The 23,981-nt window shown below is 41.4% G+C and overlaps 2 protein-coding genes across 3 annotated transcripts in view; both read left to right on the forward strand.

Annotated features, from left to right (window-relative positions):
• The first annotated feature begins 4,562 nt into the window (after positions 1 to 4,562).
• Positions 4,563 to 12,439, forward strand: LOC118819132 (uncharacterized protein C2orf73-like). Its single transcript, XM_036586791.1, has 5 exons — positions 4,563 to 4,805; positions 8,917 to 9,139; positions 9,245 to 9,398; positions 10,061 to 10,167; positions 12,078 to 12,439. Exons 1-5 carry the CDS (start codon positions 4,747 to 4,749, stop codon positions 12,201 to 12,203), a joined length of 669 nt encoding a protein of 222 aa, XP_036442684.1. The 5' UTR covers positions 4,563 to 4,746; the 3' UTR covers positions 12,204 to 12,439.
• A 2,034-nt stretch (positions 12,440 to 14,473) lies between these two features.
• The window catches only part of sptbn1 (spectrin, beta, non-erythrocytic 1), a 114,556-nt gene continuing 105,048 nt past the window's right edge, over positions 14,474 to 23,981 (forward strand). For both annotated transcript variants that reach the window (XM_036586202.1, XM_036586200.1), the window contains exon 1: positions 14,474 to 14,580. The gene's annotated coding sequence lies outside the window, so the exon portion shown is untranslated. The remainder of the gene's footprint in view (positions 14,581 to 23,981) is intronic.

The raw sequence follows: 23,981 nt of genomic DNA on the forward strand, positions 1-23,981 counted from the left end.
CCCCTGCTGAACGCTCACTGTAACCGTGGCAACAGACACAGACAATCTCCTCTGGGCCTCCTTTTTCCCCCAGCATGCTCGGCTGCAGTAAATCTGCATGCCCGCTGGCAGGGAGGCCGCAATCCTCTTAGCTGACAGTGGCGAGATTATATCAGAGGCTTACGGTGGGGCGGAGGCAGGCGCTGGGCAAAAGCTGCTCATTTTATACTGACCCAGGACCGGCCTCTGCTATCACAACCCCAATCTCAACCACAGTAGGAGAAAAGAGAAATGTGTTCTCAGATCAGTGTAAAAACTTGCAGCAGTTGTCAGTGGCCTGGGCTGGAGGCCGGATGTGATATAAAATGCCAAAGCCCAGGACCCCCACTGGAATGTGCTTTGCTCTTTGTGTTTGGGCTTTTTATCTGTTGTCCAAATGCACTGTCATCACTGAGTCTGTTAGCTGCCCACTGCACTTGACAGTCCTCTGTTCTTTCTTTTGTATGCCAAACTTTACAGTTGGAGCAATGCAGTCAGGCAGGTAACGTTCTCCTGGCATTCACCAAACCCAGACTCGTCCATCAGACTGACAGATAGAGAAACGTGATTCATCACTCCACAGAATATGTTTCCACCGCTCCAGAGTCTGGGAGCGGCACTTTACACCACTCCATCAACGCTTGGCGTTGTGCATTTTGAGCTTAGGCTTGTGTGCAGCTTCTCGGCCATGGAAACACATTTCATGAAGCTCCCAACACGCAGTTCTTTTGCTGATATTACTTCAAGAGGTAATGAGTTTGCGTGGTATGCAGCTTCGTGGCTAAGCTGTTGTTGCTCCTGGATGCTTCCATTTCACAGTACATTTCACTTACAGTTGACCGGGGCAGATCTAGCAGGACAGAAACTTCACAAACTGACTTGAGGCAGAGGTGGCATCCTATGACAGTGCCATGTTTAAAGTCACTGAGCTCATCAGTACCCATTCTACTGCCAGTGCTTGTCTATGGAGACTGCAAGACTATGTGCTTAATTTTACCCACCCGTTAGTAATGAGTGTGGCTAAAACACCTGAACTCAATAATTTGGAGGGGTGTCCCAATACTTTTGTCCATACAGTGTATGTTTTGGTATTTGTGTTTGTGAGGTCCGGTGACATTACTGTGGTATTATCTTCCAAAACCAGTCATAATTCATTTTTACATGACCGTTTTCCATCCTTTCTTTTATGTATCCAGAGTTCAGCCTCTTTAATAGGCCCATTTCATGGAAAATCTAATTGTCCGTTCTTTTTTAAATGTCAGTTTGATGTAATATGTAAACATAGTTTCAAAATGCACCGTTCACTTTCCAGTCTGTTCAGTCAATATATGCAAACTAAACTGAAAACAGCTTTTTTTAAATCCATTGTTTCTGTGATGTCAAAAAACACATTAACATATACTACCAGTCAAAACTTTAACATCCCAATTTTTCCAGTTTTTATTAATTTTTAAGAAGATTAAGTCCAGTGAATAACCTGAAATGGCATAAACGTAAGCAGTAAACTTCATGAGGTAAGTTTAAGGTTAAAGAAAACTGAAACCTGAAAAATAAGGTCACTTTTAGAGTAAAAAAAAGGCCTTTTCAGGAAAAAAGGTCATTGGTTAACAGCTTACAGTTGTTCTTTAGCAATGCAAGGAAATGAAGCATTGAAAGTTGATGCAAACAAATATATACTGTATAAAAGCAGTGTTGGAAGAGATGGGTTAGTAGTATTTGGATAATATTGCACTGCAGAATGTAATATATTGCTATTGTCATTATGGGAAAAAGGCAATTAGCAAAGGAAAACGAAACATTATATCCTTTAAAATGTAGGTCTTTCCTTTCAAGAAAAAATAAATTAGGTGGAGCTGGAGTTTCCTTTCAGATCAGTGAAGAACACTATGCACAAAGGACAAGCATTTATATCATTTGACCAATGATGCAATATCAGATATAAGGCTGAGCTTTTTGGTCAATTGTAGTAAACGCTGCAGCGAAGTCCCCTGTATTCTACTGTAAGGGATCAGAGTCAGATGATGGGATCAGGGTCTTCAGCAGGACCCCGCCTATTGCCAGGCCTGTTTTCATTAGTGTGTTTAAAGTTGTCCAGCTACATCTAATCCCAAGAAAGATAACACAGCCAGCAGACGTTCTCCTTATCTAATCCATTCTTCGCCCACCATGTAGTACCTTTCTGTCACTTAACTTGCTGATTAGGTGAAAATGCACATGACTAAATGATGGTGTCTTTTTATAGCAGAACGAGGCCTTCCCTGTGTTGTTTCCACTCAGATCCCCTAATGAGCTCTAATCACATTACGTGTCAGCTTGGAAAAAAACAGGAGTGCAAATCAAAACTAAGCAGGCAGGAAGCTGTGAAAGAACACAGGAAATTGGTTTGTTTTCAAATTTCCAATCACCCTCCTCAGTGGGGCTGAGATTCATTTCCAGTATGTATACCATGTGACAACTGTTTGTGCCCAGCAAAGTTGGCTTTGTTTTATATTTTCTTTTTTTCTTATTTTTAAACACTGTTGCTAATGTATGTCCTGTTCACAGACTGGCACACAATAGGAGTAAGACCTGTTTAAGCTGATGCATTTGTGACTGGCTTATTATTAATGCTAATACATTTAGGCGACCACCAAACCGCTTCTCAGTCTTCCATATAGTCAAGCCAGTAACTCATACTTATACTAGCATTTCTTAGATTATTGAAGAACGTCATAGCATTTTTCAAACTAAATTATTTGTAGACTTTTCAAAAATCGTGTAATCTTATCAACTGAAATCTCTGCGCTGGCAAATCATTTTACTTTCTTCAAGCATTATTTTGTACAATAAGCAAAATTTATGTGAGAGCAAGATAATTTCACTTGATAAGATCACTTAAATTAAGCAGAATGCATTACTGCAATACTGTGAAAAAGCCAGAAAAGTTCCATTTTCAGTCTAAACAGCCTATAAGTACCAGATTTTCATTTTTTCACAGATATTTATGAACAGAAAACTAGAAATTGGGACTCCTAACAACAGTGCAAGACCTGGGGCACATTCAATCTTGATATGTTGTGCACCGTTTTGCTACGGTTTCCGGGTTGAACAACGTGTTTTGTCGAAATGGTGCGAAACGGTGTGGAGTGGGCTTTGAAGTTCTCTTTCTCTTGTTGGATGGGTGTCATAGGTGTTACCCAATCAGCAGTGATGTGTATATAAGCCCCACCATATTAAAAAGGCAGAGCACACAAAGGATTCTAATAAAGTCCTCTACAAATGTGGTCAGTTGAAGACGTCAGAAAACATGTTTCACCATTTCATCAGGAGCCAAAAATTCTTCGAAAAAAGCCCAAAGATGGCCTTCTCAGCTGCTGTAGTTCCAACACTTACGTAACACAAAATTCAACTCACCACTGTTTTGGTTTAAACAAATGTTTTGCTACGTTTTTTGGGGGTTGAACGCAGCCTTGATAGACCACCAAAACTGTCCCAATCAGATAAACAGCACTTGAAGCTTTCATCTTTGAGAGAGAGGAGAAAATCAAGCTGCTTCAGATCTGAAAACATCCACAAGTTTTTTTGTTCATCCTTCCACTGTGAGAAGACAACTCAGCACTATGGGCCTGAATGGATATGTAGATGTCAAGAAGCCTCACTGAGAAAAGGAACAGAAAAGAAGAACATTAGCAAATCAAACAAAGAAGCTGCTGCTGTTCTCAGACCACTCCAGAGTCCAGACCTCAACATCACTGAATGTGTTTGGGATTATTGGCATTATGAGAAGCAGAAAATGGAACCAACTTCTAGGACTGAACTTTGGAGGTGTAAAACATCCCTGTAGATTTATTTGAAAAACTGAAAAAAACAGAAGCTGTAAAGGTAGCAAGTGGACACATTAAACACTGAAAATATTTGAAATCATATTTAATTGATGAAGCTTCTGTATAATTTGTGAAAATGTGAAATGTTAAATATTTGTTTTCTGCTTTTTGCTGATGCTGAAAAATGAATAACTTTGCACGTAATGGCCATTTGATAGGAAATGACATAAATAAAGTCCATGTAGTCTCTATATTATATTAGATATGTTAGATATATCGCCTGCATTTAAGATGCTTTCACCTGCCAGTGTATAATTTTTGCAGTGTGGGACATAAAACCCTTTGCAGTACCATTAGCAGGCAAGCTGAACAAGCAGTGAGTTAATAAAAGCTATAATTTTCTAATTTAATTTGGTATGATTGTGATTTTAGAGTCATGCAGGTGTCGTTTCTCCAGGCTGACATAGTTTCACTGATGCTGTGCGCTAATTCACTGATGTCTAGGCTGAGGTGGATCATGTTACACCGAGTAGGCCTATTGGCCCAGCCTGCCATGGCCACTGCACATCCTTTCCTCATAAATCTCAAGCTTCCTGTGCGAAAGGAAATCAAATTTATTTTCTTGCTGTGCTCAGTAAGGTTCATGTTTAATTTCAGGTCAATTTTTTATCAGCATGATACATCTGGCCGGTCCAGGGTCAAGTTTCAGCTTGTCCTGGTTGCTCAGCAACCCCCAAACAATGGAGCCTACTGCAGAACAAAAACAGGACCAGTACGTCGCCCCCTCAATAGGACACTGAACACTTTCCTTGGGTTTTCAGGTCTAAAGTCTGTCTTTTCTACCGTCAGTCTATAGAAAGAGTGGTAAAAGGTTGTCAAAAGGCAAATTAGCAACATAGAAAAGAATCAGCTTTATCTTCTTGAGATGTATCAGCGTGCAGAGATATGTCTGCCTCGAAAGAAGAAGGTACTGGACTCCTACCGGTACGTAGTCCACTCTTATACTGCATCTGAAATCAAGCACTATTCTGCGCACTTCGGCCCAATCCCATTTCTTCTTTTTACCCCTACCCCTTGTTTTCGAGCGTCACCCTAACCTCTTAGAACTTACAAGGGTTACAAGGGGTAGTGGTTAAAATCTTCCCCTGGAAATGGGACCACCCTCAAATTAAAATACATTTCATTATCAGGCTACTAGCGGTGCTCTGTAGGCGACCCGGCCCGTCTTCAGTGATAGCAGAGGAGGGTGAAGTAAAACCTCGCTGCTGGGCTTTAGTTACATTTAGGGCATCATATGGTTTCAAAGAGGGGAGATGCGACAGGGTTCATTATTGCCCACCCCTAATTCTTTGGCGATACGAAGCTGAAGTCAGCTATTCACCAGCTTCTTGTTCGAATTTTCCCGTTCCACCTTAAATGGTGCAGCAGTTACGTTCTGGCGCATAGATGTACATACCTAGCTGCCGCGTTGCCTGTTGTTCTCTATGTGAGGTGATACGTCCGCGCGTCCGCCATGTTGGAGCGGTCAAGATCCGCTTGTGCACAAATTCACTCTTATTGAGAGCTGAAGAGTCTCAGGATTAAATCGGCCACGACTTCCTTATTACTCAACGGATTTTCACCCAATTTGTTTTGTTATAATCTTCAGACATAGATTAATGTAGGTTGCACGGATTTACGTTGCACGTAGCTTTTATTTCTTTAATAACTGATCGTGATAATTAGCCGCCCGGACCAGCAGAAAAGCGTTCAGTTCGCACCTGACATTAAAAACCGAGTTTAGCGCTCCGGTGGAAACACAACCTCACACACATCAGCAAATCCATCAGTGTGTGAATCACTTCTTATCTTAATACACACAAATAAAATAAACCCCCAAAATACAGAAAGAAGGACGAAGCTGAAGTTGGCTTCTTATTCGCCAGCTTTTTGTTCGAGTTTTCCCGTTCCACCTTAAATCGTGCGGCAGTTACTTTCTGGTGCCTGACGCTGCGCCATTTCGAACAATGTATGTATGTAAGGTATGTATATCTATGTTCTGGCGCTTCAGGCGTCAGTACTGTTGGACTATTTAAGGTGGAACGGGAAAGTTAGCTAGCTAGCTACCGAGACATTAACATACTATTAGCGATTTTTATGCTTGGTATGAAGAAAACGACCATAATACGCTTAAACGACATTAAACATACATGTTACAATGAATACAATGGTTATTTTTACGGAGAAAATACTTACATTTGTGGGTTTCTTTGGTCGCTTTTTTTCTCATAACACTCTGTTTGGAGTGTGCCTCTGAAAAAACCTCCGTTTGGAGGGCCATGTAGCCCTAACACTTCGCCCTACCCCTCTATCTCAACAAAAACTGGGCCACCCTACCCCTAGACTTGAATGCGCAAAACAGAGGCCTAAGGGCTAAGTGGTAGGGGCGAGGGGGGAAATGGGATTGGGCCTTAGTCTCAGTTAAAGTGCACATTGCTCTCCTACTTAACACAGCTTTCGGGCGAGTGTGGAACTTTTCATGCAGACTCCAACACAGCTAGTCAGGCCTACTTCTAAATTGTGCTCTTTGGACCAACATCTGGTGAACATCTTGTATTTTGTCATATCATGTGAAAACATAAGCCAATTAGACATTTTGGGATGTTTATGGCAGAAAAGTAATCTAATAATTTTATAAGTTCTTTTACCATGAAATCTGCCACCTTCTTAGAGGTTTGACAGAATTCACGATTTTATATCATCCTGTGATTTCATCCATCAGTGTTCTCTTACTACAACACCCAGCATGCACTACGCAAATAAGACACACATCACAGCCACAGCTATAGAGGCTAATAAATACAGTTCGCTCCTAGCAGTAAGTTAGCTATCTGTCTTTCTTCTGTATTAGCCAACTAGCAGAAAAAACAAGAAAAAAACAAACATTTCAAACAGTCCACACTCGAGTCCCTGCCCAGAAGCGGTCATAGTTTTTTTGAAAGGCCCACCCACCTTTAAAATCATCAGAAGAGGGTTTCCCAAGTCCTTAAACCAGAAAATCTCATTCTAGAGACTTTTGTAGCACAACTGAAGGAGGTGAGCATGCATGCATCCAACTTTAGGCCTACAAGGGAAAACCTCATAGTCTTTTTCAGTTATTTGTTCAGAGAAAAGCGAGCAATCACAGTAAACATCATTTAATAATATGTCAGTATACCTGCGTTTGAACAACCCACAGCCAGAAATGCTGATTAAATTATAAACAGATTTGAAAGCAGTTCTAAAACAGCTTCCTCGAAATAAAATCTTTTTTAGGAATAAACTGTAAAGCTTACAGAGCTGCTTCTGAGTGAAAATATAGTCTGGCCTGTTTAGGTCAGGTTGGGTTTCTCTCTTCTTCAGCAAGAGGATCTTTATCTGTCATTTTCATATAAGCGTGATGAGATGTTTCCACAGCTTGTTCACTGACCTCTTGTTTCAGTACTGGTTTTAACAAGCCCTCGTCCACTTGGCCTCATCATTTCCCTCCAGGGGGATCCCCAACACCATCTTTAGGACGGTTCCATTCCTTCATTAGCTGAAGTGAAGGGTGTTAGATGAGCCCTCAGAGGGGTGAGAATTGAGTGAACACCAGTGTCGACTTCAGCAGCAGAACTGACCCAGAAATCACTGAACTGAAGCATTTTCCCTTTTCAAGCCCTAAAATAATGGCGGACAAAGCTTTTTATAAGCCATAGAATTAAACTACTTTAAAGTGCTTAACATTTCATACCATAACATTTGATTTGCTAGGTTTGAAGCTACTGCATCTGTTATTCATGACAGCTGATTCAACCTCGTCACTTTTCTGTGCTAGCTGGCTCATTAGCATGCTAAACGCTACACAGCTGAAGCACTAGGGTTCTACTCCAAAGTTACAGCCAGACAAAGCAGTTTCTCACACACATTATGTAGCTACATTATGTTCAAACTGCTTTAAAAATGTGTTACATTGCAAAGTTAGCATGGCTAGCTGATTAGCTCACTGAGGCTAACCCTCCTCCACTTCTGCTGCGAGTGGACACTGCAAGAGTGACGCACGTCCGAGTGGTAAGTTGAATTGGGTGAGGGCAAGTTAGAAAAATAATTGATAGTTTACAGCGATTTCTGCGCTAGCCGCTCATATTCACAATCAGAGTCACACACTCAGCTGACGCAAGAGTACACATAAGTGCAAATTACACACACAAGTTTAAACTGCAATGTTTGTTACGTTACTTTGATACAGGAAAAAGAAATCGCATTACTGTAACACATTATTTTGTATCATGTTACGTCCAACGCTGTCCATTACACAGTACGCTAAATCCTGTTAAATTCTACCACTGTGAAAACAACACTTGCACTAACAGTGTCTGGTACACTAAATAATCGACACGCAGTAACACATTTTTCTAAAGGACTGACTGGCAGACTGTTCAGAGTACATTAGACTGGTGTTTCTCAACCCTGATGCTGGAGGCCCACTGCACTGCACCTTTTAGTGTTTTCTCTGCTGCCAACACACCAGATCCAACTATTCAGCTCATTAACAGCCCATTATTGAGTTCATGTAGGTATGTTAAAGCAGGAGGAGCACTACAGTGTGTAGGGCAGTGGGCCTCCAGGACTAGTGTTGAGAAACACTGGATTAGACTACACTGTTTAAACGTATGCACACCTACTTCATCAAGTCTAAACCAGAGTTTGGGTTTTTTAATGACATCGTATCTTTTTCATTTGGTTCGGTTGGTTTCACAGTGTAATGGCTAAAGTGCACCAAATTACACACAAGTTTGTTTATTGGTCAGAAATTTTACAGGAACACGAGAGCTCTGTTAATCTCATATTTGCTACAGTTTGAGCCAGAAAAAACTCCAACTTGCATTAAAATAGGATAAATGTAAGGTCTATATGTATCACAGTCAAAGCAACAGTCAAACCTTACTTTATATCTGCTTGTTTATGATTGGTTTATCAATTTGAATAACCAGTCAAGTCGCTGATGCAATATGTGATCCATGTGCCAAAATTAAAGGCTTTTATTTACTAAAGGAAGGATCCCAGCTCTGTCTCTCTGCTGCTTTCTGTGCTGCAGTTCAAACACCTACAGGGTATTTGATGAAAATGTCCCGGAACGATTAAAACCAGACGAAGTCTACAGGGACCATAAATATGCAGCCAGAGATGCAGGAGAAACAGAACTTCTGAAGACACACAACATCCCGCAGCCTTACAATGCCAAGTTCATCAGGACCAACGTGAGATTCCTCAATGAGCCCGTTGCTCATATGGAAACGGACAGTACGGTGGCTGAACAGGTGGCTGTACAATTTACTTTGAACTGCAGTTTGATTTTTAGAAGTTATTTATATGCTGATTCTGATTCATTTGCTTTTGTGCTATATTGTGGTGATTCCCAACAGTTTAATTGGTGGTCGAATAGCCTGGACAGAGATGTGGCTAGAAAAACAGTCTACAGTAAAGACAGCACTCAGAGACGTGACTACCAAGCCGTTGCATGCACTCCAGTCATCAGATTTAAAGAGGGAAGAAACAGACACCCAGCAACAGGAATTGGTAAGCTGTGTGTGAGTGGGGTGTGTGGTGTGTGATTATTAATTAATCAAACATCCATTTACACTGGTAATTTAAAAATCGTACCATATTTGGCATGATATATGTATGTTTACTGTTTGTTAGAAAGCAACTTCATTAAACTATTAAGCTTATTCCTTTTATGAAACATTAATAAAACCATAGTATGATAAAATGCAGATTTTAGATAAATGATTTCACCTTTTATTAATAATCAGAAGATTTTCTTCCACCAATCAAAGTAGTTCGCTCACAGAAGGCTATGGTTTCTATGTAACATCGCAAGTCTTTACATACCTACATAACAATTCTTTGTTTTTTAACTTCATCAACATCCTCAACATCAATTTGACAGTTTGCAAAATTCTAAGAAAGTCCCTCCTCCTTTAGTTATTGCTGCTACGTCCATCACATTTTCAGCTCAGGCAAAGTCCTTATAGGTCTGTCCACTTGAAAACACCTCTGGGCAGTTATTTCCACTCTTACAGGACCAGACTCCACTCTCTTTGTATACAGAGGCCCAAACTAAAAGCCACATTAATGTTTCAAAATGCAATTTTTGCAGCAAACGTAGTCAGATTTTAGAACCATCTATCTGTCTTTTAATAGAAAATTTACTCCACTTGGTTTTTGGATTTTTGCAGTTCCGACTCTGAGCCCCCTTGGCCAGCCTAAAGAACTAGTGGAGCACATGTCCTTTATTCACCAGTTTGATTCCAGAAGACTGCAGGACCAGCCATACCAAGGAAAAGTAAGACCATTTATATGACTGCATTTTTCATTCTTCACATGACTGAAATGATATGTACTGAGGAGAGAGCCATTCTTTCTATGTACTGTATTTAATGGCAGTGATTGCAGTGTCATCAGTATTTTGGAGCATTTAAATGAAGAATTTCGACAATCTTCACCTCATCTGCAGAACCCCTGCTGCTTTTACAAAGGCTTACAGGAAAATACAGCCACATTTTTCATGTTGGGCATTATGCTGGAAGGCTGTTCGACTCTTTTTGATCAGTTTATTCCATCTAGTTTGTTTTGCCAAAGCCCCAGAGGAAAAACGCACCACTTCCACCCATTCACACACCACACTTCCATGGCCTGCTGGCCTTTGCCAGTGTGATCAGGAGCTGGTTGTTAATGGGCCTTTGAGTCCAGTTCAACCTTTTCACAAGATTATCCTTGCCATTGTATTTTTGATATGTACCTCCATTTTTATTGGTCTATGCACCGTAATACTATACCTCTCTAAAAACACCCCTTCTAATTAGTGAATTCAGCTTTAAGGTGCCTCCATTGCTGACATAGGTATTTAACTGAGAGCAAACAGCATCATCATCATCATCACTTTTATTTATATAGCGCCTTTCCCACACAGCTTGTAAAATCTCCATAGAAAAGTACCGCCAATGGAATGGGATGCTGTGGAGCAGCTGCACATAAGCTTAAGGCAGTAGTCACCAACCCTCCCCCTGGAGATCAACTGTCCTGTAAAGTTTAGTTCCAACCTGCAAAGGCTGCTCCTCTTACCTAAAACAACTGCATCTGATTCAGCCAATCAAGGACTTCTGAAAAAGTTAATTAGCTATAGTAGGTGTCGCAGAACTAGACTCAGTAGGGAGGTAAGACCAGGGTTGGTGACCACTGGCATAAGCACACCCACCATGCAAAGTGCCAAGTGCCTGCTAGAGGGGTATAAAGCTCCCAGCATTGGGCTGTGGAGCAGAAGTGATTGGGATAAATTGGAGCAACTAATCATTCAACATCAGTACCTGACCTCACTAATGCTTTGAGGCTGAATGCAATCAAATCCTCAAAACAATGTTCCAGCACCTTCCCAGAAGAGTTGAGGCTGTTACTACAGCAAAAAGGGGGGGGTGGGATTTGATCAATACCCTTGAAATCAGAAACCTTGGATGAGCAGGCGTCTACAAACTTCTGGACACATAGTGTAAGTTATACAGTATAAAGGGCAGCTGGCAACTGAGAAAGGTATTACTTAGTAGGCCTATTAAAAAAATCTGATCTATCAATTTTCTTGTATAATGACTTCGGCAGTAAACTCTGATTCTTATCAGAGTTGGAAGTCCAACTCTTAGTGTTTAAAGCTGCAGTAAACCAAACCTCTGTCATACTGAAAAGGAAACACAAACCGTTTTGCATTACAGTTAGTGTTATGATACATAAACCGCCTGTGAACGGTGGTGTTGTGCATTAAATCAGAGTTTTGTTTGTCATGATACAAACACACACAAATTTCTCTCATAAAGTCTGACAGTGGAGAGTAAACGTGATCTGGAATGACTTCTGGCCAATTGTGAACTGTGAGACGAACACACCACAGCTGCATCCAACCCCACCCACCAACACACCCCTTCAGTACTGCCTGCTCTGCTTTAAATCTGTTTTATGTTTGCCTCCCTTCTCTTCTACTCTCTCTCTACCCCTCCCTTCCTCTCTCTCATCACCCCTCTTTCTCTCTCATGCTCTCTTTCTCTCTCTTTTTCTCTCTTTATCACTCCTCTTTTTCTCCCTCTCTTTGTTTTGTTCTCTTCCTTCCTCTCAATCCTTTCACTTCTCCTTCTCTCTCACTGTCTTTCACACAAACGCTGTCTCTCTCTCTCTCTCTCTCTCTCTCTCTCTCTCTCTCTCTCTCTCCAGCGTCACGGAGCGTTTGTGTGGACTCAGAGGGGGGCGAGGGGGCCCGGCACATTCCAGAGTGTGGAGGGGCTGGACTCTTCCCAGCATACCCCTCTCTCTCTCCCTCTCCCCTCTGCAGATGTGTGAGTCCACAGGGTCCTTCTCCACCCTCTTCACTCAGCCAGGCCCTGACGCCAGGGGCTCCTACAGCCCCACTGAGAAAACCGAGGGGGTATAGAGGGTCCCTGCTCACTCGGGTGGGGCCCAACAGGGATAAAAGGCCCAACATGTGGACGATGGAAGAGCCTTCAGCCAAACCCAGCACAAGAGTCCACTTTAGGTTTAGCCACCACAGTGACCTGACACAAACGATGCTGCGTGTCATTATTATTATTACACCAAAGGACAAAATAATACACTGATAGATAGATGGTAATTTCTTGTATTCATGTTTATTTGTATTTACTCTACTATAAAAATAAACTCTTACTGCACAGATTCATAGCTTTATGTGTATTCCCCTTATGTGGTCTTGCCTGGTATTGTATATATGGTTTCTTTTCACAGCAAGCAGCTGCGCTTTGCAAGTTAAAACTGTATTCCTGACTGAACTTTTCCATTATTTGCACTTGTATGTAATGTAGTGTTTATGCTCAGAGTCCTGGATTTGGAATTGGAGTTGACATATATACATATTTAAAGACTTGTAAAACTTCAGTATCAGTTTTTCTATCTCAGTAATCTCACACTTTATGTTAGGGTATATATTGTATATGTATTTAGGGATTTTCATGTCAATTATTTGTGCTGTTATGGTTGAAAATGACACTTATTCACTTACTTCTTCACTAGCTTATAGTGCTGCCACTTTTCTTAAAAAAGATAAATCTTGTCTCCTTCACACAAAAAGGGGCATAAATTCACATATAAAGACTATATCCACAATCTAAGTGAATTTATTGATAATAAAGCCACAGACAAAGGGGATCTGCCAACATGGTAACAGCTGTGTTTTCAAACACAATGCATAGGAAGCAGCATGAGTACAGATGAGAGTACAGGTGAGCGTACAGGTGAGACTGCTTACTGCCATAAGACTCACACAGCTCTCCTTTGCCAATATTAAACAGGATTCGATGCTATCACAAGCACCTAGAGAGCCAGAGGACTAAACAACCGAACTGATGGACGGCTACTAACTTTAATGGGTACCAGCCATAGCCAACTATCTTGCAAAGCAAACCATGCCTATATTTTTCAAACTCACTTAAGTGTTTATAACTAACTGAATTTTATTTTCACTCGTTTGAAAAAACTGCTGACTAACCACTCTGCTAACCACTTCAGCAACACACCATTCATCAATAGTTCAGCTCTGATGAGCACAGAGTGCTGTGTGTTTCTGTACCTGCTGTTCATCCTGCAACTTTGGGAAGAAGCCAGTACTGTAGAAATAGGGGTGTGTGACTTTTTGAGGTATGATTTATGACATAGAAGAATACGTTTGACTCATAATATAAAATTACCATCACAATCAGGTGGGGCAGCACCCCCCCCCCATGGACATGGCGCCCATGTGTAAGAGTAAACAGTTGTTGGGCAGGCTCACATAGCCATTTGCCTTGGTCAACCCATTAAGAAGTCCACTGCTGCTCTATACGTTAGAGCAATGTCTCATGAAATATGAATGCATTATGGATGCACGGTCCATGAACACAAGCTTCAAGCTGGTCAGCTGATTTAGGACAATCAGGAGCTTTGAAAGCTTAATGGAGAGAGTGGACCTACACTCATTCTCCTCTTTACGGTCTTCAATCTGTGCATAGTGTAACATATCTGTGCACATATGGTAAAAATCAGTGGGCATTCTTGCACTTGTGTTCTATTTAATGTAATACTCTTTCATAACAACAACAACAACAACATAATACATAGTATTGTTGTTATTTATTCCTTCTTTATTCTCTATTTCTTTTTATTTTATTTTAAATTTAGTTTATTATATAAACTATGTTATACAGTATTTAGTCTATTTATAACTGACCAATCCTCACCCCAGCTGCAAGCTGCTCGTTGTGTATTTAACCTGGACTGGACCAGCGGGTCCAGCTCTGTAGTTAGCTGTCTAGCCCCGCCCCTTCCCGCTCAGTGCAGCAGTGGCACTGCTGAGACGCGTTATTATTTTCTCCACCCGTTTTCCGACAACCCCCGCCCTCCTGCGCTACGATTGGCTAGTAGTTCATATTCACGAGCAGATGTATCAGTTTCTACCAACACTGATTACCAGCGCTATCTCTACATGGCTCTGTTGAGTGAGAACTAGTAGCCAATCAGTGCGCAGGAGGCCCGATAGGACTAGCCAATCACAGCACAGGAGGGCGAGACTTGTCGGAATACAGGTGGGAAAAAAGCCCATAACGCTGCTTGGGGAGAGAGAAGGAGGCAGTGCGGATTCCGCTGCTTCGGCCAGCCTTCTCGTTTGCCTGCTGTAACGCGGTGAAGTTCATTGCTTATTCTTCGATAGGTAAGTGCGAATAAAATGACTCACGGTTTGCAGAAGACTCCAGGCTGACGGGCGTGCTCGGTTTGGGCCCTGTGATGGAGCTGCGTGTGGAAAGAAAAAGCCCTTTTTTGCGGTAGAGGTTGGAGAGACAATTTGCTAGTTTGCGTCAATGGGATCAATCTGAGTCGATACAGTGATTGCATGTAGTCTACCTGTTAACTGCCTGTTTATCGTCCATTAATCTCAGACATGTGTCGGTAATTTTTCCCATGCTTGTATATTTAACTGTATTTGTGTGGTATTGTGATCAGTCCTGTAGTCTGGCCTGATGGCTGTGCAGTAACGGTACAGTAGAATGGATGCAAACAGGCGTGGTCGGATCCAGGAGCTGCTGTAGTTGTTATTGAGAGGGCGTGCTGTCTTTGGCTGAAAGAACACGGCAGCCCTTTAGAATTGGCTGCTTTTGAATCGTTTTCCTTTCCTCGTTATTTGCAAAATCCTCAGTGCCACTTTTGTTATGTGCGTTTATCTCCTGCTGTATTTTTCTTTTTTTTTATTGTGCTGAATTTTAAATGGCCGTTTTACATCAAAGGCGAGTCCCTTTTCACTCACCACCGTTTAGCACCGTCGTGCAGGAGTTACCAAACAGTTTCCACACATGTGCGTTTCACACCTCCACCGGCGCCAAATGGCCTCAGAGCCCGAGTGTGAATGCTAAAACTGTCGTTTGTGATGGGAGGCCGGTGGATTTTATTTTATGATATATTTTTTCCCTCTCAGTCTTCGCCGCAGGAGATTTTCCACCATAAAACATCCCTGCTCTGCGGAGTCTCCTCTTTAGTGAGGCCGCTCGCTCCTCTTCCAGCGGTTCTGCCAGCCCGTGTGCGTCTGTTCTCCCCCGTAACCACCTTAACTAACTGGAGCCATGGGGCTGCTGACGTCACATCGCCATGCGCAGGCCTCTTCAGCGCGCAAAGTTCGATTCTGTTTTGCCGAACCGATTCTTTCGAACCGAATTTGACGATTCATCAATTCACGAGTCAATGTCTCGTGAGTCAATAAACAATGAGTTTATATATCACGTATATGTGATTTTAAACCCCAAAATAATAACCCCTGTCATTCTGCCTCGTTTACAAATAAGGCTAAATTAAAAATTAACTGTTATTAGCTGACATTAGCTAGTTAGCCGTATAGGCTATGCCTAGGTGGCTAGAGAGGCTAGCTAACAATTTATCATGTTTACATACACATTTCTTACAAAAACGCTGATGGACAGATGCATTTATAAGTAGAATATAATTGTTTTTAAAGATAGTTTTGCAGATTTGGGTTCAGAAATCACATTTATAAACCGTTTCTGGTGCTGCTACTGCCGCAGTTGCACCGCGGTCTGCTAATTTTTTCAAAATTTTCCAGACATGAGAAACTCCTGCCTATTTTGGAACAATTGTGTCCAACAATACCGCACTCAAAAATCAAATGGTTCTAAGTATGCATTGTGGATTTTTGAGTTTACTTTGTTCCCTGTAACTCATACTACATACTCAAAAACTAGTTAGTATTAAGTGTGCAATTGGGACACATCCATGTTCTCATTTCCTCCATATTCAATGACATTAAATTCAGAAAGTATCATCTTCTGCATGTCTGCCATTTCTGCATGATAATGGAGATAAAAAGGGATTGTTTTTATTTCTTTGCTGATATTGGCCAATACCGATACCTGTTGTTGGGTTGGAGCGATCTCTGTTCAGCTTATAACATGTAGCACAGGTGCTACAAAAGGTTTGACTCATTTGGACTTGAGTCAGTTTGACTGATTTGTCCCTTGCAAAAAGAACTGTAGTAGAATTATAAGAACATATACAATTTCTACAGTGTGGTATGAAGTTTCTGTAATTATCTATAATCTAAGCTCCAACTGCTGTATTTCTATCTTTTAGTATTCTGTAATACTTTATGTAGTACTAAAAATGATGAAAAAAAACATGGTTTGTTTCCTGGTCAGATATTGCTACTAAGCAATAGGCCAGTTCTCAAAAGCACGCTGACTCCCCTCAGCATGACAGTTGTTGTTGTGTTATTTCATTTGTTAATGGTTGGGCTGGGAGGAGGGATGCGGGATTTGAAGGTGCTAGGAAAGATATCAAACCTGTGACTCATTAAGGAAGTCCAGATGGTTGGTTCCAACCGCGGTGCTAACCCGAGGCACCCTGTAGAGCTGAGGGTATTTTGTGGGTTTTACCTCAAATTCACACCTCTTGTATTAAAAGAGCTCACAGATATCAGCTTGAGGATCTCTCTAGGGCTAGTGGTAACAGTGTATACTTAATAATAGATACTTGTTGTAGTGTAAAATTACTATGATTAAATTGATAATTAAATTACTATGATAAATTACTTATGCTGGTGAAATATGAGTGTTGGTGAACTACAGCAAGTAGGCTGGAATACAAGATGGTTTATAGTTCTATATAGAACCATTTTATGCTCAGATGGTTCTTTGCATGGTGAAATCGTTCTTCAGATTGATACAGAATGTGTTGTATATGGTTCTCTATAGAAACCTTTTGAAAATGGTTCTAAATAGCACCAAAAAGGGTTATTCTGTTATTACAATGTCTGTCCTGTAACTATAGATTGACCTTATTTGTTGCTATATAGAAGCATTTTCAAAAAGGTTCTATATAGAACCATATATTACACATTCTGTATCAACCTAAAGAATCATTTTACCCCTTAAAAGTTTTATTACGCGCTTCCACAACCCAAGAATAACGTAACCAGTTTGCATTGAAGTCCCTGTAGTTAAGTCTAGGATTTTAAGGGGTTAAGCATAAAATGGTTCTATATAGAACTCATGGTTCTTCACTCCCCAGTTATTTGCCTCTTAATGTCCACCTCCTACATGTTTTGTAACTTCAAAGAACTGTAGATCATGATTCTGCTCAGTGTCTGAAGACGCAGTTTTTGGACCTGGTCCATGAACTCATGGACTCACTCCAACCATAATACACTTCATCTCTTCGCTGTGGTTTAAGGTTATGCTATACAGCCACTTGCTATAAACTAACACGCTTGCTTGTTTTTTCTGCTTCACGGCTATTAGCTAAATTAAAATTTTACCCTGTTTTATTTTTATAGCCCTACATCAGAGCAGCGAGACCAACCAGGCTTAAAAGTACCAGCTTTTGTTCTGGTTGTGCTTTAATTTCATGCTTTTACTGCACCGCTTCGGGAAGCTTGGCATTTACCACTTTTTAAGTGTGCTTTCCAATTAGATTTCTTTGCTTTATAGATCAGTTCCTGTGCCGACCTGATCACTCTTTACAGACAGACTGTCTCCTTGTCCTCAAGGGCGGGGTCACCTTGTAATGGAGAAACGCTGCGACTACAGTGTATGTGTAATGAGGTGGTGGTGTACGTTCACATCCCTGAGGGAGGTGGAAGAGTGTGGCGCATGTGTGCTCATGGTAGAGTGCGTGTCAGGGGACCAGGATATTTGTGCGTTTATCAGGCCTAGTACAACATCTGTCCCACAACCAAGTATGTTTGTGCCCTTAACTATGTGTTCTTGCTAAGGACGTGTTTTGTATGCACGTATTTGAGAATACAAAACCACAGACCTCCGTGTTAGGGGTGGGAATTTGTATTTCAATTCAGGGTGCCAGGATTCTAAAATGGTTCTCAATGCATGTCAATTTTTGATTTCTGCTGCATTTTGATTTTTTCCTGTATTTTCACTAATAAGTAGTGCTAGCTTCATTTAATCTTAATGTAGACCGCAGTGTGCACACTTGTAAAGTCTATAAGCCTGTTTTAGCTCCAAAAATTCAAAACAACTAAACAACTCTACTTTGTAAGAAGCATTTTTGCCTAATAACACCACTACACTGTTGTTTCTTTAGGAAAATTAGCACCAAGTTAGCACTGCTGTTTAATCACTTATCCAGACTGGTTTTATTAGTAATTGCAGCAGTTCTACCCTAAATACAGAGCTTGTAACAGATCAAATGACACATTTTTACTTTGTATGTTGCAATTTTACAGCTAATCCTTCAAACTCAAAACCTAACTCTGAATATTACTGGATTAGCCTGTTAGCAGATGGCTAAGGTGTTTAAACAACATTGTTAAACAAAGACATTTTCTTAGGTAGGGTGTGTTTGCTATGGTTTTGTCAATGCAAACATGCATGTCTTGGTGAGGTCCTGCCTGTTTTTCCAGACTGTGCCAAAGTGCTTTAGAAAGTCTCAGGATGCGTGTTTATTTTGCAGTAGGCGAAACACAGTTTGTGTAAAAAACGAATGTGAAATTTTGCAAATCGATTCAGAATCTTTCATGAGAGAATCGTGATGCATTTAAGAATCAATGATTCTTTGACGGCCTTTATTGCCAGTAATGCACCAGTAAAAAAGTAGAACCTTATCTAAAAGCTGTGAAAAGCTGAGTACTATTTAAAGGGACGAACAGAAGGAATAAACAATTGGCAAAAATCAGTCCGGCCCATTATGGGCTGACATCCAGTCTGCTGCTTGTTGCTATGCAGTTTATGCAGCTACTATACACACTGGCTTTTGTTGTTGTTTACAGTCTTCATAATTGGTCATAATCTGTCTTTTTGTTATGATACTTGCAGTTGTTTTGTGGTCTGGAAGTACAAATTCATCACATTATTGCTTTGTCATGTTGCTCATCCTACTTTGTACACCTTTACTCTATTTTCACTAATACATTATGAGACATTCTTTGCTATTTCTGTGTCCACTACACATCTACCCTCTGTAAGAGCCCTGTGTGGTCTTATCCTATTATTACTGGCTACCTGTTGGACAGGGTGCAGTTTAATTAGTTTCACAGCACAGACAGTGTTGGAGTGGGACAGGTGGCGGGAGGGTTTGGGGGGGGCAATGTTTACTATCTGAGTTCGTTAAGAAGAACTGGGAGGGGATTTTTGGAGGGTGTGGAGTGGTCGAGGGCCAGCTGTCACAAGGGGGCAATGACAGGTGAGGGACACATGGACCCCATGGGTGGCTCCCAGGGTGACAGGGAAGGGACAGAGGGGGGGGGCACACTTGTGCCTGCTTTGAAGGCATTTGCACGAGCTTTCTTCTACCAAGCCAAGCAAGGCAAGCATCTCGGCCATGTACGCCATGTTTTCCCAGCTGCCTCTCTTGGGACTGCCTGGAATTTCGCCTTTTATTTTTGGGTCCAGAGTCTGAGAATCTTACAACGCTCTCGCATAGTTTGTGGCTGGGGGCACTGAGGGCCTTTTTTCTGTTCCTGTTGTTCATATGGAAACTGGCTAAATCCATTTGTGACCTCAAAGGAAATAAAACTAATTACATTTTCCACTCGAGGCCATGAGCCCATGTGTTTGGAGAGAAGCAGTGGCAAAAGTGCTTGCATTATGATCTGATCGCATGGTGTTGTGCTCATTTGGTGATCAATACCATGGAAAATTCTGCACTCAGATGAATTCTGATGGCCAAGTCATCCAGACCCACTGTGTACTATGTAACCTTATTTCCACCATATTGACTTCACCTTCTGGTATTATGTACCATATTATTCAGATTTTCTCCCAGTATTAGCTCTTAAACTGCAGGGTTATTGTTCAGTTATTAATCTTAAGACTAATTATGATACTAACATTACAGTAACTGTTGAATTATCATAACGCTGGTATGTTAGTTTTGTAGTTATGAGGGTGAGGAATTGGCCCACATATGAGTTTACGGAGTTGATAGCTGTATTTGCTGAATATAATTGTAAATATAAATATGAAAAGCAGTTCAGCCTGTTTTTGTAGTTTAAACAAGACACGGTGAAAAACGCCTCTAAGACGAAGAGATATTTCTGTGCTGATTGCAGTTGTCGGAGCGGAGCCATAGCTGACGTACTCACGGCTGTCTGAGCCCAAAGTGAATTAGAGGAAATGAGAGAGACCCTGAGGGACTGGGTGAGGCCTACAGCCCCGGACCTCTTCTCTTCTCTTCTCTTCTCTTCTCTTCTCTTCTCTTCTCTTCTCTTCTTGTCTCTTTCTTTTCATTTTGTCTTCTCTTCTCTCCTCTTCTTGTCTCTTTCGTCTCGTTTCGTCTTCTCTCCTCTTCTTGTCTCTTTCGTCTCGTTTCGTCTTCTTTTCTCTTCTATTTTTGTTTTGTCTCTCCTTTCCTCCCATCTCTTACCTTTCTTCTCTTCTTCTTTTGTCTCTTCTCATTTTAGTTCTCCTTCTCTTCTCTTGTTTTCTCTTATTGTTCTGTCTCTCCTCCTCTTTCTTCTCTTCTCTTCTCATTTTGTCTCTCTTCTCTTCTTTTCTCTTCTCTTCTTGTCTTTCTTCTCATTATGTTTTCTCTTCTCTTCTTGTCTCTTTCTTCTCATTTGTCTTCTCTTCTTGTCTCTTTCTTCTCATTTGTCTTCTATTCTCGTCTCTCCTTTCTCTTGCCTTTCTTCTCTTCTCATTTTGTCTCTTCTCGTTTTGCCTCTCCTTCTCTTCTCTTGTTTTCTCTTATTGTTTTGTCTTTCTTCTCTTCTCTTCTCTTCTCTTCTCCTTTCCTCTCCTCTCCTCTCTCCTCTTGTATACATTGTGACTGTCACTTACCTTCTGTCTTTTTACGTTTCTTCCTTCTTGATGAATCAGCAGTGATTGTCAGGTTGCGCGATGATAATGCATATTTCATTTCTATTGTAAGATAAAGAGTCTGATGGACACACTCAGTTATATATTTAAAAAGCCTTTGTACTTCATTTTTTTCAGTGTAGGATTTTGAAACACAGTTTGTCCAAGCATGTTCCCCTATTGTTTGGCCTTTTTAACCAACTCTATTTACTCCTCTAAATAATCAGTGAATTACTCCACAGTCGGCAGTCACAGCTCTAAGCGGAAGGTCTGTATCATCACTCTCATCATGGGAAGATCTATGACATTTCACAGAATGTCTTCCTCACACTCCGAACACTTCCTCCAGCCCCCCAGCTGTATTCCACAGCTCTGTTTAAACAGTTTAAACACAGCTTGTTATCCACCCATCCATCCACATCCACCCCCACTCCTCCAGCTGGATGGACGGACACAGCCTGGGCTGCATGGTCAAAGGTGCACAGCTGTGTGACAGCGCAGGCCTTGACCCTGATCCAATAACTCATCCAAAACTCTGCAAAAGGCCCGGACCTCCGAAGGACAGCACATGGCCGAGGCCGTCTGAGTGACAACACGTTGCTAATTCACAAAGGAGATATTAGGTCCTGCTGAACCATAATCCCTCCAGCAGAGGTCAGTGGGAAGGCTAGCTGTTCGCCACAGTGTGAGTAGGGCTGGGTGTAGCCTGATGGAGTGGTTGGAGACGGTGTTTCAGTGTAGCTCGTCAGTGGGGAGGCTAGCTGTTAATCATGGAGGTGCTAGCGTAAATGGGGCTAGGTGAATTGCTAATGGGTGATTGGGAACTGGAATTTGTCGCTAGCTTTCAGTTGTCGTGCTTCAAACAAACTGACCCAGATAGCAAGCTTATATCGGTCCACTAGCTTGATAAGGTTGGCACCCACTGACCGCATACCAGTGGTTGTCCACCCTCAGACTACCCTGATTATTGTCCTGCATACAAGATCCTCAGAGACCAATGCACAAAGCCTTTTATTTTATAAAAGAAACCAAAACATTTATTATAAAAAATTGAGAAAAAGGATTAGGCCTAGTATAAAATAACTTTGTTGAAACCGTTGTTGCTGACTCTACTGCTAGACTGGTTACAGCTGTATAACTTTTTTATGACATGTTTTTAAAATGATTGACTAAACCAATTCACAAAGAATAGCGAAAGACAGAAATAAAGGACAAATAATATTATTGTGCTTAACCACTAGTGGGCCGCCTGAAAAACGCTGTGCAAAAAGCCAGTGGACCTCCAGCTTTGCTGTCAGTGGGCCCACAGTGGCCTGCTGTCCTCTTGCTAGCTGGGGAGGCAGTGAGACCATTGGTGAGGTTAACTGTTAGCAATGGAAGTGCTAGTATGAGTGGTGCTAGGGGATAGACTGATATCGGATGGACGGGGAATAGAGGTTGCTGTTAGCTTTCTGTACTGGTGCTTTAATGTAACAGGCACTGAGGTCTTTAAGGTGCTAGCATGAGTGGAGCTGGGTGAGGTATGATAAAGCGGTGGCTAATGTTACAATGTTCAGTTGTGATACTTGAGTGTAACAAAGCCTCTGAGGTCAGTGGGGAGGCTAGTTGTTAGCATCGGAGGTGCTAACTTGATTAGGGCTGGGTGTAGACTGTTAAAGGATGATTGGTGACTGAAGGTTGTTGTTAGCTTTCGGTAGTGGTGCTTCAGTGGGAAGTAAGGTCAGCAGCTAGGCTAATAGGGCTGGGGGAAAAATCGATTCTTAGATGCATCGCGATGCAGACATGGACGATTCTGAATCGATTCACAAATGTCAAAATCGCTTTTCTAAATTTTAATTTATAACGTAATGTTGACAGAACGCAAAAGGTGGAACTTGGAAGTGTGGAAGTGCAGTGCCCGGACAGTCTGTGGCGGCACATAACAAAAACAAAAGGAGAACAGTTTCTTGTAAAATGTCTCTCAACGTTCGACTGTTTTACGAGGCTGAAGTCGCTTTTCATTCACCAGCTTCTTGTTCGAATTTTCCCATTCCACCTTAAACTCTGACTGAGGCGCCAGCATGTAAATGCGGCACCATTTAAAGTGGAACGGGGAAATTCAAAAGAGAAGCTGACTTCAGGTTCGCAACATTTTAGTGTTTGACAGTCTCTCATTGCAGGTTTAACGTTCCAGGAAACCAACTGCGCTGCTTATAAATGCAAATAAGTCCATTTGTCTCCGAACGTTCGTCTTAAATCTCTCTCTTTGCCTTTTCATCAGCTACAGTCGTTGAGAACCAGGGCTTTTGCGCACACTTTGGAGCTGAGATACAGCGTCCCGTCTCGGAGATATTTTACTGACACAGCGATCCCCACTCTCTACAATGAGACCAAAACTCCAGAAAAAAAAGTTACAAAAGCAAAAAATATAAAAGAAAACGGGTAGGACAGCTGTAACATGATGCCTGGACATCCATATAATCTTATTTCACCATAACTGTGCATTTTATCACAGATGAGTGGCATCCTGTGTCTCATGTGCTCCAAACAAGAGCACTGAATGAGAGCCTTCCAGTTCACTCGCCACATCTCTTCCATTTCTTTTATTATTAAAAGATATTGGAAGTAGATTCATTATAGATCATTATAAATACTTTGCTTTAAAAGTACAAAGTCATCACACAGTGAGAAAATAGACATCGATAATCGTTTCATAATCGCATCGCAGCCTCTGAATCGTAATCGAATCGTGAGGTGCCTAGAGATTCCCACCCGTATAGACTAGCCGTTAGCATTAAAGGTGCTAGCATGAGTGGAGATG

Source organism: Colossoma macropomum, unplaced genomic scaffold (assembly GCF_904425465.1).
Source record: "Colossoma macropomum unplaced genomic scaffold, Colossoma_macropomum, whole genome shotgun sequence".
NCBI lineage: Eukaryota > Metazoa > Chordata > Actinopteri > Characiformes > Serrasalmidae > Colossoma > Colossoma macropomum.

Excerpts from the sequence above, each read along its gene's own strand:
- LOC118819132 (XM_036586791.1), top strand. The coding sequence starts at position 4,747 with ATGTATCAGCGTGCAGAGATATGTCTGCCTCGAAAGAAGAAGGTACTG. Across the intron at positions 4,806-8,916 it reads AAGGTACTGGACTCCTACCG|TTCAAACACCTACAGGGTAT; the intron begins GTACGTAGTCCA and ends TCTGTGCTGCAG. Across the intron at positions 9,399-10,060 it reads ACACCCAGCAACAGGAATTG|TTCCGACTCTGAGCCCCCTT; the intron begins GTAAGCTGTGTG and ends GGATTTTTGCAG.